This window comes from Chiloscyllium plagiosum, chromosome 8, assembly GCF_004010195.1.
Source record: "Chiloscyllium plagiosum isolate BGI_BamShark_2017 chromosome 8, ASM401019v2, whole genome shotgun sequence".
In the NCBI taxonomy this organism is placed as follows: Eukaryota; Metazoa; Chordata; class Chondrichthyes; order Orectolobiformes; family Hemiscylliidae; genus Chiloscyllium; species Chiloscyllium plagiosum.
Window position 1 is genome coordinate 86,124,076 of NC_057717.1, and position 12,759 is coordinate 86,136,834.

Sequence of the window (12,759 nt, forward strand, 5' to 3'; positions counted from 1 at the left end):
GTGGACCAATCAAATCACATGTGGAACACTTTGTGTTTAAGTAAGTGTAAAAGTTAGGGTCAAGGCCATCTCCTTACTGGGGCAGTGGGGGAATCTAGTCCGGTTCATGACAATACCATCTGCCTTCTGAACCACTTTATCCACCTGACCGATATCTTATGGGGCTGGCGTACATGCACACCAACAGCCATCTGGTCCTCATTGTTTCCTGGGGTCCTACCTGTTCATCATGTGCTCCTTGCCTCGTTTGTCCTCCCCAAGAATACCCAGGAAATATCCATGGACTTGGTGAATTGGAAATAACTTTATTCTCCAATGGGACTTTGCCCCTGAAAAATAATGAGAAGCCATAGCTCCCCTCCACCTCACTGCAGACCTAGGATATGACCATGACCCAGCATTTGAGACACACATACAGACTGTTACCAACAACAGGTTGAGAGCTCTGAAAAGCAATACCATTGCACAACAGCCCCACCAGCAAATCCTGAGTTCACCAACCTAGTGGGATTGAGCAAATAGGCAAGACAGGTCGTTTAAAGCAATCTGTAAAATCAAAGCACCTTTCAGGAATGCAGAGAACAAAAATTGACACCATCCCTTTTAAGGGATCAGATATGGGCGGCACAGTGGCTCAGTGCTTAGCACTGCCTCACAGCGCCAGGGACCTGGGTTCAATTTCAACTTCGGGCGAGGAGAACTTTGCACCTTCTCGCGAGGAGAAGTTTGCACCTTCTCCCTGTGTCTGTGTAGGTTTCCTCCAGGTGCTCCAATTTCCTCCCACAATCCAAAGATGTGCAGGTTAAATGAATTGGCCATGCTAAATTGCCCAGAGTGTTCAGGAATGTATGGGTTAGATGCATTAGTCAGGGGTAAATGTAGAGTAATTGGGTAGGGGAATGCGTCTGACTGGGTTACTCTTCAGAGGGTCGGTGTGGATTTGTTGGGCCAAATGGCCTTTTTCCACACTGTAGGGATTCTATGAATATTTTTGTTTTTTGGAATTATCAATTGACATGGAAGTTAGACTACTATAACCGAAATACCAGGAGAGTTGTGCAACGTAAAGGCATGTATTGCATTTTGTTGAGCTGAGGAATAAAAACATTGCTTTTTGAAGTAAGGAGAGTGAGACTACGTGGCAGAAAGGATGTTTTGAGTCAAGGAAAAACTGCCTACAACAGTCCTGTGATTGGTTGAGATGCAAAGTGGTAAAATGCTGTAACAGCTAAGGCAGCAGCAGAGGAGAAAAACATCCAGAGCCTGCAGATAGAAAGCATCTCTCGCTCTCGCTCTCTTCCCATGCAGAGAAAAAAAGATACAAGCTTAAATGAAATAATTCTAAAACAGAGTCCATCAACTGTCAAATTGAAGAATAACCTCCAGAAACAACAGAATGGAGTAGACTGGTAAATGTTTCTCCTTTCTGAGAGTCTCCGACCCAGCATTGAGAGCTTGGGACTGATATTCCCTCTAATTTTCTCACTGGTTGTGCAAACCCCGAGGACAGCAAATGACACGAACCTCTAGAACTGGAAGTCAATGCTGTGATTGGCATTCTGATGCTAATTGCTGCGCATGGAACCTTGGAACTTGGAACAAACACTGTTTGGGGTTGGGATAAATTTCCCAAATAGAGTGCTGCACTTTTCAACACACTCTTTAAAGCTACAAAAGGAACTAGGTTAAAACAGAAACTGAGCAAAAACCATGTAATAGGTTTATCTGAGTGGAGTGAAAATCCAGCTTACTCTTTTCTAATTGATCCACCAGTCTGCAAAACAACAAATACAAGCACCAGGACAACCCAAAGAATCCATTGGTATGCACTGCCATCAGGAGGTACCCTGGCAGCATCTATAAACACTTATGAACAGAAATCAAAACATCAGCCCCCATTTAATTCCTTTATGGTGGAGCAACCAAATAAATTCATCTGGGTTCCTTCAACAGCACATTCCAAACACCCAACTACAATGATCAAGAAGTAAATGGGCAGTAGACACATGGAAACATCACTTTCTCCCCAAACCACACAACCACCCTGACTTGAAATATGGCATTCTTCGTTCACTGTCACTGTGTCAAAATCCTGGAACATCCTTTCTAACAGCACTGTGGGACTGCAGTAATCACCATCACCTTCTCGAGGGCAATTAGGGAAGGGCAATTAATACTGGCCTAGCGAGTGACACATATGTTCCGTGAACAAGCAAAAATAATCCACCCTCTGGGCTGACGTTTGGACCATTTTACCACCCTACTTTAAATAAAATAACACTTCAAACAGCTATACTGTTACAACATGGGTAAACCCCTCTGCTAATTTAAACCAGCCACACAGAAAATGTTCACCTCACGCCGTAATCTGTTAAGATTCGAGAGGCAAAGAACTATCCCAGAGGTCACTATTTTAAGTAAAAATTAACAATTATATTCTTTAAGTCCAACAGAGAATATTAAAACCATCAATTATTTACAACTCCTTTCTCTAAAATGTATCTTTTACCTCCCACTCTATATAATATTGGTCTGATAAGATTTACACAAAAAAAACCGCATTTCAAAACCTAGTCAGCTTTGTTAATTCTCCTTTGTAGATATTCCTCTGTCGATTTTTCTCTAGGTCGGTTTTGATGTTCTGCTGCGCATACTTCTTACAGACGAGTACCTTTTAGACAGCACTTCAGCTAGCAGTCTATACTTGTTGGTCCTTGGCAGTTCTCCCCCTAACTATTCAAAATGTCTGGTTTCATACCCCAAAACATCAGATTGTTTCACTGGCTTTAATATTACTAAATTCAGATTTGATTGGATTTTGGTATCTTTGAGCATAACTTAAACCAATTGACTAAGCTGGAAGTTTTTGTTGCAAACGTTTCGTCCCCTGTCTAGGTGACATCCTCAGTGCTTGGGCGGCAGGGACAGGCCACTATAAATGCCGGAGGAAACACCACAGAAGCGCTTCACAGGAGGCTCATTAGCACTGAGGATGTCACCTAGACAGGGGACGAAACGTTTGCAACAAAAACTTCCAGCTCGGCGAACAGAACCATAGCAACAAGCACCCGAGCTACAAATCTTCTCATAAACTTTGAACACCAATTGACTAAATTTGAATTTGTTTTTGTTTCATGGCAACCCATCTGCTGCTATTTGTTTTGACCAAGTGTTACATTACTACCTTGTTCAGGACTCTGTACTTTGTCAGTCTTTGCTAGCTTTTCAACTTCCTTAAAGGCACAGTACACCTCTACATCTTCATAACAATACATACAGGAGAGATGAGAGAATATTTGGAAGTCCCCTGAAGGAAGTGAGATAGGCAAAAAACTTTTATACTTTGAAGCATCATATCATGCCGAGAAGGTCAGCCTGGACTTGGCAACCAACCTGGGGATACCTTCTCTTGATATTATTCAGTGTTCCCTCGGGTAACTTGGCCAGTTCAGAGTCACGAACTGCATGCATCGTAGTGGCTCGGGGCTGGTGAGTTAGGGCTTCGACCTGAAACGGAAAGAAAAATAAAATTAAAGCTCATTTCAAGGCAAGTTACAAATTAATGGAAAACGACAGGCAAGGAACAGACCATCCACCCGTCCAGCCTGTCGCAGTACAACTGCCTTATTACCTTATGGATCACACACTTCAGAACCTGACATAAAAGCCAATGGTTTCACTGGGATTTAGATAGTCTGAGGAAGGAATGTTATGTCAGCGCAGATACAAGGGATTTGTCTAAAGTTAAGCTAAATAGACCTGCCAAAATGGTGTTCAGAACAGTCATCCAATAGTGCAGGTGAAGGTAACATGAATGTTTTTTGTACCTGATGGCCAAAAATAATGAGATATTTGCCCTTATTAATTGGTCATTCACTTTATTTGCCCATCAAATTCAGACCTTATCCAGACTGGTTTCTTTCATTAATAACACAAGAGTTTTGCAGTCAATTTACATTCAGGAGGCAGCTGAATTCTCTTCTGGTCAGAACCCATGTGGGAACAGGAGATTTGGGCAGAGTGTTGTGATAGGGTAGCAATCTCTTGAATTAGAAGTGCTCTCAATCTACTCAGACTGTTGTTCTCACATGGATCTGGTCTCACACACACACAGGCCAGAAAGTGAACAGATGGGAGGAAGACATCAAAACTCACGCAGAGGACATTCTGTCAGCCACTGACCACGGTCTCAAGGAGAAATCAGTCCAATTGCTCATTGTTCAGCCAGGGGTGCTAAGAAGCAAATGATTATTAAACAAGTGAATCAGATTTCGACAATCCTGGTCCACACTGCCACTTTGTTAGGGAACAGAGAAACCATCTGACTGCTGTGTGTACTACTAGGACTGTACCTTTACCTAATGGTTCATTCCCCTCAGCAAACTGGATTTAGACAATCGTTTAAATAGAGTGGGAAGATAACTAATTACCACTCCAATCAGATCTCCACGTCCATATTCTCCTACAAGTTCTTTCTTGCCATTAGCCTTACGGATGACAGACCTCAGTCGCCCATTCAGGACGATGTAGGTGCAGTCTGATCGGTCAGCCTGCCTGCAAATTAAAACAAAGATGTTAGAGAGAATCAGACAAACGAGGGGGCCACCAGGCAGCCAGGGATCACAAAGGCAACTTCATCTGGATAACCAGGCGGGAGCAAAGAATGGTGATGGTTGTCGTTCTTACTCTCAGTGTGAAATCTGTCCACCTTCTCCAAAGAGTCAGTTACAAGAGCACCACCACTACAAATAAAACACTGGTACCTCTTGCAAAAATCTTTGATTTGCTTCTGCAAATGAAAGGAACATCCTTAAATCAGCAACTCTCAAATAAATGGGGTCTGCAGAGAATGTTACAGCATTCCTGGCTATGGTAACATCCTTTTGAATGTACTATTTCAAATAATCTTCATCATCAGGACCTGGAATAAAGCAGTGGTCCCACTCAGTGACAGTATCCTAGTAATAGAAATGCTGTACAGCAGACAGTGTACTAGTGATATTTCGGCACAGATAACCACCACATTATGCAACATTGGAGAAGAATCAATGCCTTTATATCATTTTAATTGAATTACTAAGATCTAAAGAGTCATAGAGTCATTTGGTCCAACCAGTCCATGCCAACCATAATCTCAAATTGAACTAGTCCCATCTCCCTGCGCTTGGCCCACATCCTTCCAAACATTTCTTATTCATGTACTTATCTAAATGTCTTTTTAAGTGTTGAAACTGTACCCACATTCACCACTTCCTGTGACAGTTCACTCACATATGACCACTCTGAGTTAATAAAAAATTGCCCCTCATGTCTTTCTTAAATTTTTCTCCTCTCATCTTAAACCCCTCTAGTCTTGAAACCCCTCCCTCTAGGGAAAAGACACCTGCCATACTCCTCAAAATCTTATAAACCTCTAAGGTCACCCCTCAGCCTCCTACGCACCAGTGAAAAATGTCCTGGCCTCTTTATAACTCAAACTCTCCATTCTCAGCAATATCCTGGTAAATCTTTAATGAACCCTTTCCATTCTCCCTTTAGCAGGGTGACCAGAACTGGATACAGTACTCCAGAATGGGCCTCATAAATGTCCTATACAACCTCATCATGACCTCCCAACTCCTGTACTCAAACGTTTGAGCAACACCTTAACCACCCTGTTTAAATTTGGGTGAGGATTTGTAGCTCGGGTGCTCGTTGCTGTGGTTCTGTTCGCCGAGCTGGAAGCTAGACAGGGGACGAAATGTTTGCAACAAAAACTTCCAGCTCGGCGAACAGAACCACAGCAACCCTGTTTAAATCTTAATTTCTTTTTTGTACTCTGCATTCAGAAGCTACATGCCTTGCTAGGCTCAGTTGGAGATGGGGGTGTAGCAATAATGCCCACATTCTCTAACCAGGTTATGCTGTGTGCCAGGAGCGCTGCACTGTTCACTTATCCAGAGGTTCACAGGTGGAATAATTGAGGCAAACAGCATTGATGCACCCCCAGGGGCAGGATATAGAAGAATATGCTGATCAGGTTAGATGAAATAATGGGAGGTAGATCATGAGGATCAGCTGTGATAGAGATTTCCAAAATCATAGTAGGCTGAATAGAGTATATTATAAAGGGAGAAACTATAAATCTTTTCCAACTTGTAAAAGGAACAAGAATGAGAGGGCATAGATTTAAAATGATGTACCAAAGAAGCAAGGACAATGTGAGAAAGAAATGTTTTCAGACAATGAGTAAATAGGGCACTGCCTAGAATATTGAGGAGGCAGGTTCAACTGAAGCCTTCAAGACAGTATGGGATGGTTATTTGGACTGAAATAGAGTGTGAGGGTGTGGGTAGAAGGCAAAAAGCTGACACTTGGTAATGATGCTTGTCTGAAGAGCCAGTGCAGGCACGTTGGAACAATTCAGAGATTGTGTGTTCTGGACCAAAAGCATTGAAAAGGGTGGATGGGCTGAATGGCCAGTGCTGTGCAATAAATTGCCCAGTCAGTTGCTGTTATTGAATGGTATTTAACAATAATGCCATGTATTATGAAGATTAGAATGGTTAGCTGTTTGCTTCTCACCAGTATGGACACAATAAGCTGAAGGGCCTTTTTCTGGGTTGCAGATCTCTATGGTGCTGACTAACAGCGGGTGCCATGAGTTATGTTGACAGCATCCCAAGAGCAGCACAATGATGAAATTTACATTCAATATTATAACAGAGGAAGCTGGAGCTTGTGCATGAGCTTACCTATAGAGGGCACGGCCTGCTTCCACTGCCATCCAGTCAATCGCAAAGTCCATTTGCCGTACAAAAGGAGACATTCTGACAGCCACATTATGTGCAGCACTGAGCACCACGTTAGGCTGCTCTCGCATTATCCTGCAGAATGGACAAAAACATCAAACTGTGTAGCACTCGCTACCAATCCCACTGCAGTGGGCCTCAGTTCGCGATATGTGAAGCACTGAAATAATGTGGCATCTAAACAGAACACAAAGTCATCAGCAGATGTGCAGACAGTTACTTTAACAACTCCTGATCACCACAATGACTCATTCGCCAAATAAGCATCTGAATGATGCCTTGGACATCGATGCAATCTGGGAACACTACACTTTGCAGCAGAACAAGAACAGGTATATCAGCCTGAATTAAAGAATAGAGTAATTTTTTATTTACTCATGGACTGATGGCATCACTGGCTAGGCAATCCCAAATTGCCCAGAGGGCAGCTTATGTGTCAACTGGCTGTGGATCTGGAGTCACATATAGACCAAACCGGGACAGAGAACCGTTTCCTTCCCTCGGCGACATTAGTGAACCAGATGGGTTTTTCTGACAGTCAAAAATTGTTGCATAATCATCATTAGACACTTAATTCCAGAGTTTGACTGAGTTCAAATTCCATCATCTACCATGGTGGGATTCGAGCCCAGGTCCCCAAGGCATTACCTGGGTCATGGAGTCATAGTCACAGAAATATACAGCCCAGAAACAAACCCTCCAGTCCAATTCGTCTATGCTGACCAGATATCCTAATCTAATCTAGTCCCATTTGCCAGCACCCAGCTCATATCCCTCCAAACCCTTCCTATTCATGCACCCATCTACATGCCTCTTAAATGCTGCAATTGTACCAGCCTCCACCACTTCCTCTGGCAGCTCATTCCATACACGTACCACCATCTGCGTGAAAATGTTGCCCCTTAGGTCCCTTTTATATCTTTCCCCTCACTCTAAACCTGTGCCCTCTAATTCTGGACTCCCCCACCTCAGGGAAAATACCTTGTCTATTTATCCTATCCATGCCCCTCATGATTTTATAAACCTCTATAAGGTCACCCCTCAGTGCCCGACGCTCCAGGGAAAACAACCCCAGCCTATTCAGCTGCTCCCTATAGCTCAAACCTTTCAACCCTGGCAACATCCTCGTAAGTTTTTGCTGAATACTTTCAAGTTTCGCAACATCCTTCCAATAGGAAGGAGACCAGAATTGCACGCAATATTCCAAAAGTGGCCTAACCAATGTCCTGTACAGCTGCAACATGACCTCCTAACTCCTGTACTCAATGCTCTGACCAATAAAGGAAAGCATACCAAATGCCTTGTTCACTATCCTATCTACCCGAGACTCCACTTTCAAGGAGCTATGAACCTGTACTCCAAGGTCTCTTTGTTCAGCAACACTCCCCAAGACCTTAGCATTAAGTGTACAAGTCCTGCCCTAATTTGCCTTTCCAAAATGCAGCACCTCACATTTATCTAAATTAAACTCCATCTGCCACTCCTCAGCCCATTCGCCCATTTGATCAAGATCCCATTGTATTCTGAGGTAATCTTCTTCGCAGTCCACTACACGTTCAATTTTGGAGTCATCCACAAACTTACTAACTATACCTCTTAGGTTCACATCCAAATTATTTATATAAATGACAAAAAGCAGTGGACCCTTGTGGCACTCCACTGGTCACAGGCCTCCAGTCTGAAAAACAACCCTCCACAACCACCCTCTGTCTTCTACCTTCAAGCCAGTTCCGTATCCAAATGGCTAGTTCTCCCCATACGACATGATCTCTGGATTAACAGTCTAGCGATAATACCACTTGGCCATTGTCTCCCCTGATAAGGCATTTCACACAGGGAAGAGAGAACGATGTGAAAAACAGACTTACAGAAAGTATTGAAAGACTATTCAGGCAGGTGGCTGAAGGCAGAGCTGTTAGTGATGGGATCGAGAATTGAAGTGGGAATAGGGAGCAAACCAGAATCAAGTGAATGACGATTTGACAATGACAACAGGCAGGGAGGGGAAAGGTGGAGTTGGACAAGGATAAGGTTATAGGGATGAAAATGTTAAATCACAGGCCCAGGTGGACTGGGATACCAGTCAATGGGAGAATGTGATGGTTAAATCAGACAACTTCTTCTGCCCATATCCTCAGTGACCTGAAATGTATCTCATCACTCTGAATTAAGATACTGACAATGTTACTCTCATTATGAACTTGTAGGTGGATTATCACAGTGCTTTCCAAACTTTTGTCCATTTCCATATTAAAGGCCCAGTCATCTCTCAAGTGAAAATTTAGGGTCAGAGACATGTTGAATGGGAGGCTAGGGGAGAGAAGAGGTGGGGAACAACAGGAGCTCAGTGTGAGGGGGGGTTCATGAAAAGACAGTGTTTTTTCACCAACACAAGTATTTAAAGGGGCCACAGAGCTGTCAGATCTCAGTTCCAGCTCCTCTGCAGTTATTGCTGCTTTTGGGCTCACAACCCCATAACCACATCTCCCAACCCCAGCAGATTGGGAAGCCTTGGATTATGATGTAGAGTCATACCGAAAGGAAACTGACCCTTTGGCCCAACTCATCCATGCTGACAAGCTACAGTAACATTGTCAATCTCTTCAAGCACAGGGAGAACTATAGGTGTTTGGACAGACAATGATGTTTCAGCTGTTCTACCTTAGCCTCCTGAATATGAACATAGGGTTATGAAGAGCAAACCATTGAGCCTGCTCTACCATTCAGTAAGGTCATGGCTGACCTGATCCCTCCACATTGCCATCGCCCCCTGAAAAAACCTCACTCCTTTGCTTATCAAAGTATCATGTCCTCCTTCTCTTGAAGTCGGATTTAAAACATTTTAATATAATAAAAGACAATGGTTATGCAAAAGGTGGAAAAGTCTTCCATTTAAATCCTAATCCTTAAAAAGAACAACACCAGTTTAGCAACTGTTTCCATCAACAGCAATACTACAGCAGCAATCGGGCTGTCTATCAATGCTGCACATGTACACAGATCATCATTCACTCTACATACATAGGAGGGAAAATATACCCGCACACCTCTCTTTTTAAACAGGAATAAAGGTATAAATGTGGCACTAATATACTGACCAGATTATTTGCATTTAAACGGATAAGCCAGGAATATCTCACACAAGGAAGCTGGGAGGTATCTGAAAATGTGTTGCTAGAAAAGCGCAGCAGGTCAGGCAGCATCCAAGGAGCAGGAAGAAGGGCTCATGCCCGAAACGTCGATTCTCGAGAATCGATGTTTCGGGCATGAGCCCTTCTTCCTGCTCCTTGGATGCTGCCTGACCTGCTGCGCTTTTCCAGCAACACATTTTCAGCTCTGATCTCCAACATCTGCAGTCCTCACTTTCTCCTAGCTGGGAGGTATCTGCCTGTTCTACTCAAGAGAGCTGCTTGTATAACAACATGGGGGAGAAAACTACTCCACAAGCTGTGAACCATCTCTGGCAGAGTCAGAAGGACAGTTATTCCAATTAGCTGCATTGAAGGGGTGGTCAAACACTCCTGCCCACAGTTTCCTACCCAGTTAAAGCTTGCCCATGGCAGGGTTTGGGATGCCCGGTGGTGAGATGGTAATGCCACTAGAATAATAATCCCCCAAACTGATGTGGAGGACACAAGCTCAAATTCTACTGTGGCATCTGATCTGGTGGAAGTTAAATGCATTGGGAAAACTATAAACCTAATGGTGAAAATGAAACCATTGTTGACTGATACAAAAGCTCATCTGGATCACAAACGCACTTTTGGTCTGGCCAACATGTGACTCTAGACCCACAGAAATAGGTGTGACTCTTAAATACTCTCTGAAACAGGTTAACAAGTTACTCAGCTCAAGGGCAATTAGGGATGGAAGCTTGGGACCTTTATTTAAAACACTAGACATTTCCATATTTAATGCAACCAGTTAGGCAGGCATTATCCCAGCATCAAACCCTAAGGCTAAAAGCTCTGCAACAAGGCTGTCCAGGTGACAATGCACACAATTCCTGCAGCTAAGTGCACAACAGCACATGGTAAAGAGGGGGGTGGCCCGGTGGCTCAGTGGTTAGCAGTGCTGTCTCATAATGCAAGGAACTGTGGTTTGATTCCACTGTTGGGTGACTGTGTGGAGTTTGCACATTGTCTCCATGTATCAATGGGTGTTTTTCCAGGTGCTCCAGCTTCCTCCCACAGTCCAAAGGTGTGCAGGTTAGGTGGATCGGCCATGGGAAATACAGGGATTGGATAGGATAGGTGGGATGCTCTTTGGAGGGTTGGTGTGGATTTGGCTTGTTACCACACTCGGGATTCTATGATTATTAAGGACATTTAGACATTTCCCACTCTCACAAACCCTGCACAAAGCTTAAGACACAGAACCGAGACAGGCAACACCTGCCTATACTCACTCATAGAAATCCGATTTGGAGATCTTAAGGAAGATGCAGTCACGGTTTGCTTTGACGGTGAAGATCAGTGGCTCACCGGTCAGGACAGCAAGCTGGCCCACCATTTCTCCAGGGTGAGTCACAAACAGGCACACATCGTCCTCCTTGTCAATCATTCGCTGGTAAACATGCAGGCAGCCCGACAGCACAAAATGCAAACTGACATCCTGCATTCAGGAGAGATTACAACAACATTTCACCGTGCTTCCAGGAGGAACAAGGCTATTATCATACAATCAACCTGGGCACACGACCAGCTTTCATTTTATAGTTTTCAGAATGACAGTTATTGCACTGACAAACTCTTTACCTTAAAAACCCATTAATGCACAACACAGGTCAATAACTCCAAGTCTGGATTAAAATCTGTGACTTTGGCAACCAGCTCAGCAAGACTAATCAATATATCTATAGTGGCTGTGATTAATACTCTCACCTTACAAACTGGGGAGAGGTGGAGGACAGATATTACCACGGGACTAGCACATTAGATGGCCAGGCTGTGGGGATGAGTTGAAATCCAATCAAGGCAGCCAGTGGGATTTAAATTACATTAATAAAATCAGCAACTGAAAGATAGTGACTGCAACCAGGACAACTGCTACCAATTGCCGTTAAAGTTCTGACCTAAATGTGACTCCAATTCACAGTTAACAGGCCTCTGAAAGGCACTTACTTCAAAAGCAATGAAGGAGAGGCAACAAGTGCAGGGTTTGCAGCAACACCCACATCCAGAGACTAATTACAGGTGGGGGGGATGTGGGTTCAAATCCTATCGCAGATACATGACTGCAATACAGGTGGACTGCTGTGCAGTCAGAGCCACTGCCTTTCAATCAAGACATTATACCGAGGCCTCCAGGACACCATTTCAAGAAAAACAGGGAATATCCCCATGCTACTTATCCTTCAGCAAAACAGCTCATTTGTCTTGCTGCCGATGTGGGACCCTGCTGTAGACAAACTAGCTGTTACATTTACTACATTACAACAGACACTAAATTATAAAACTATTTCATTGGGGACAGAGTGCTTTAGTGATACTCCATAATTGTGAATGCTGTTTGTTCAGTCTCTGCCATTGAAATCAATGAGTCAGCACTGTCAATGCTCTGGCACACAACTGCATCTACCTGGTCTCCCTGACGGGCCAGTACACTCCCAGGTTTGGCATAGTGTAAGGTGACACGGTTGTTGAGAAGAGATGGATCCTAGGAGGAAAGGAGAGGAAACCATTAAACACAGAGTTCAGACCAAGGTCAGCAATGGAGAAGATGTAGCTGTGCGTTGACTACGGGTTGAGGTTACCTCTCCCCTTGTCTGAGGTGTGGTGACCCTCAGATTAGACCATCACCACATCTTTCTCTGATGAGACAGCAGCCTTATGGTTCAATAAGACTATGGTGGCTTTACCAAGGGCAGCACTATCACAGGGCGAGTAACAAGGTTGAGGCACAGGGTGAAACAGTGCAGGAAAGGACAATAAAACCCTAATATGTAGAAATGGGCCTTCAGCCCATT

The 12,759-nt window shown here is 43.8% G+C and overlaps 1 protein-coding gene across 7 annotated transcripts in view; it reads right to left on the bottom strand.

Moving 5' to 3' along the window:
- pnpla6 (patatin-like phospholipase domain containing 6) overlaps positions 1-12,759 on the bottom strand; it is a 145,711-nt gene that overhangs the window by 90,700 nt on the left and 42,252 nt on the right. For all 7 annotated transcript variants that reach the window (XM_043694670.1, XM_043694672.1, XM_043694668.1 and 4 more), the window contains exons 11-15: positions 12,372-12,449; positions 11,200-11,405; positions 6,735-6,866; positions 4,431-4,554; positions 3,394-3,507 (exon numbers count right to left, since the gene is read on the bottom strand). In XM_043694670.1, the coding sequence (XP_043550605.1) occupies positions 3,394-3,507; positions 4,431-4,554; positions 6,735-6,866; positions 11,200-11,405; positions 12,372-12,449 (654 nt within the window). The remainder of the gene's footprint in view (positions 1-3,393; positions 3,508-4,430; positions 4,555-6,734; positions 6,867-11,199; positions 11,406-12,371; positions 12,450-12,759) is intronic.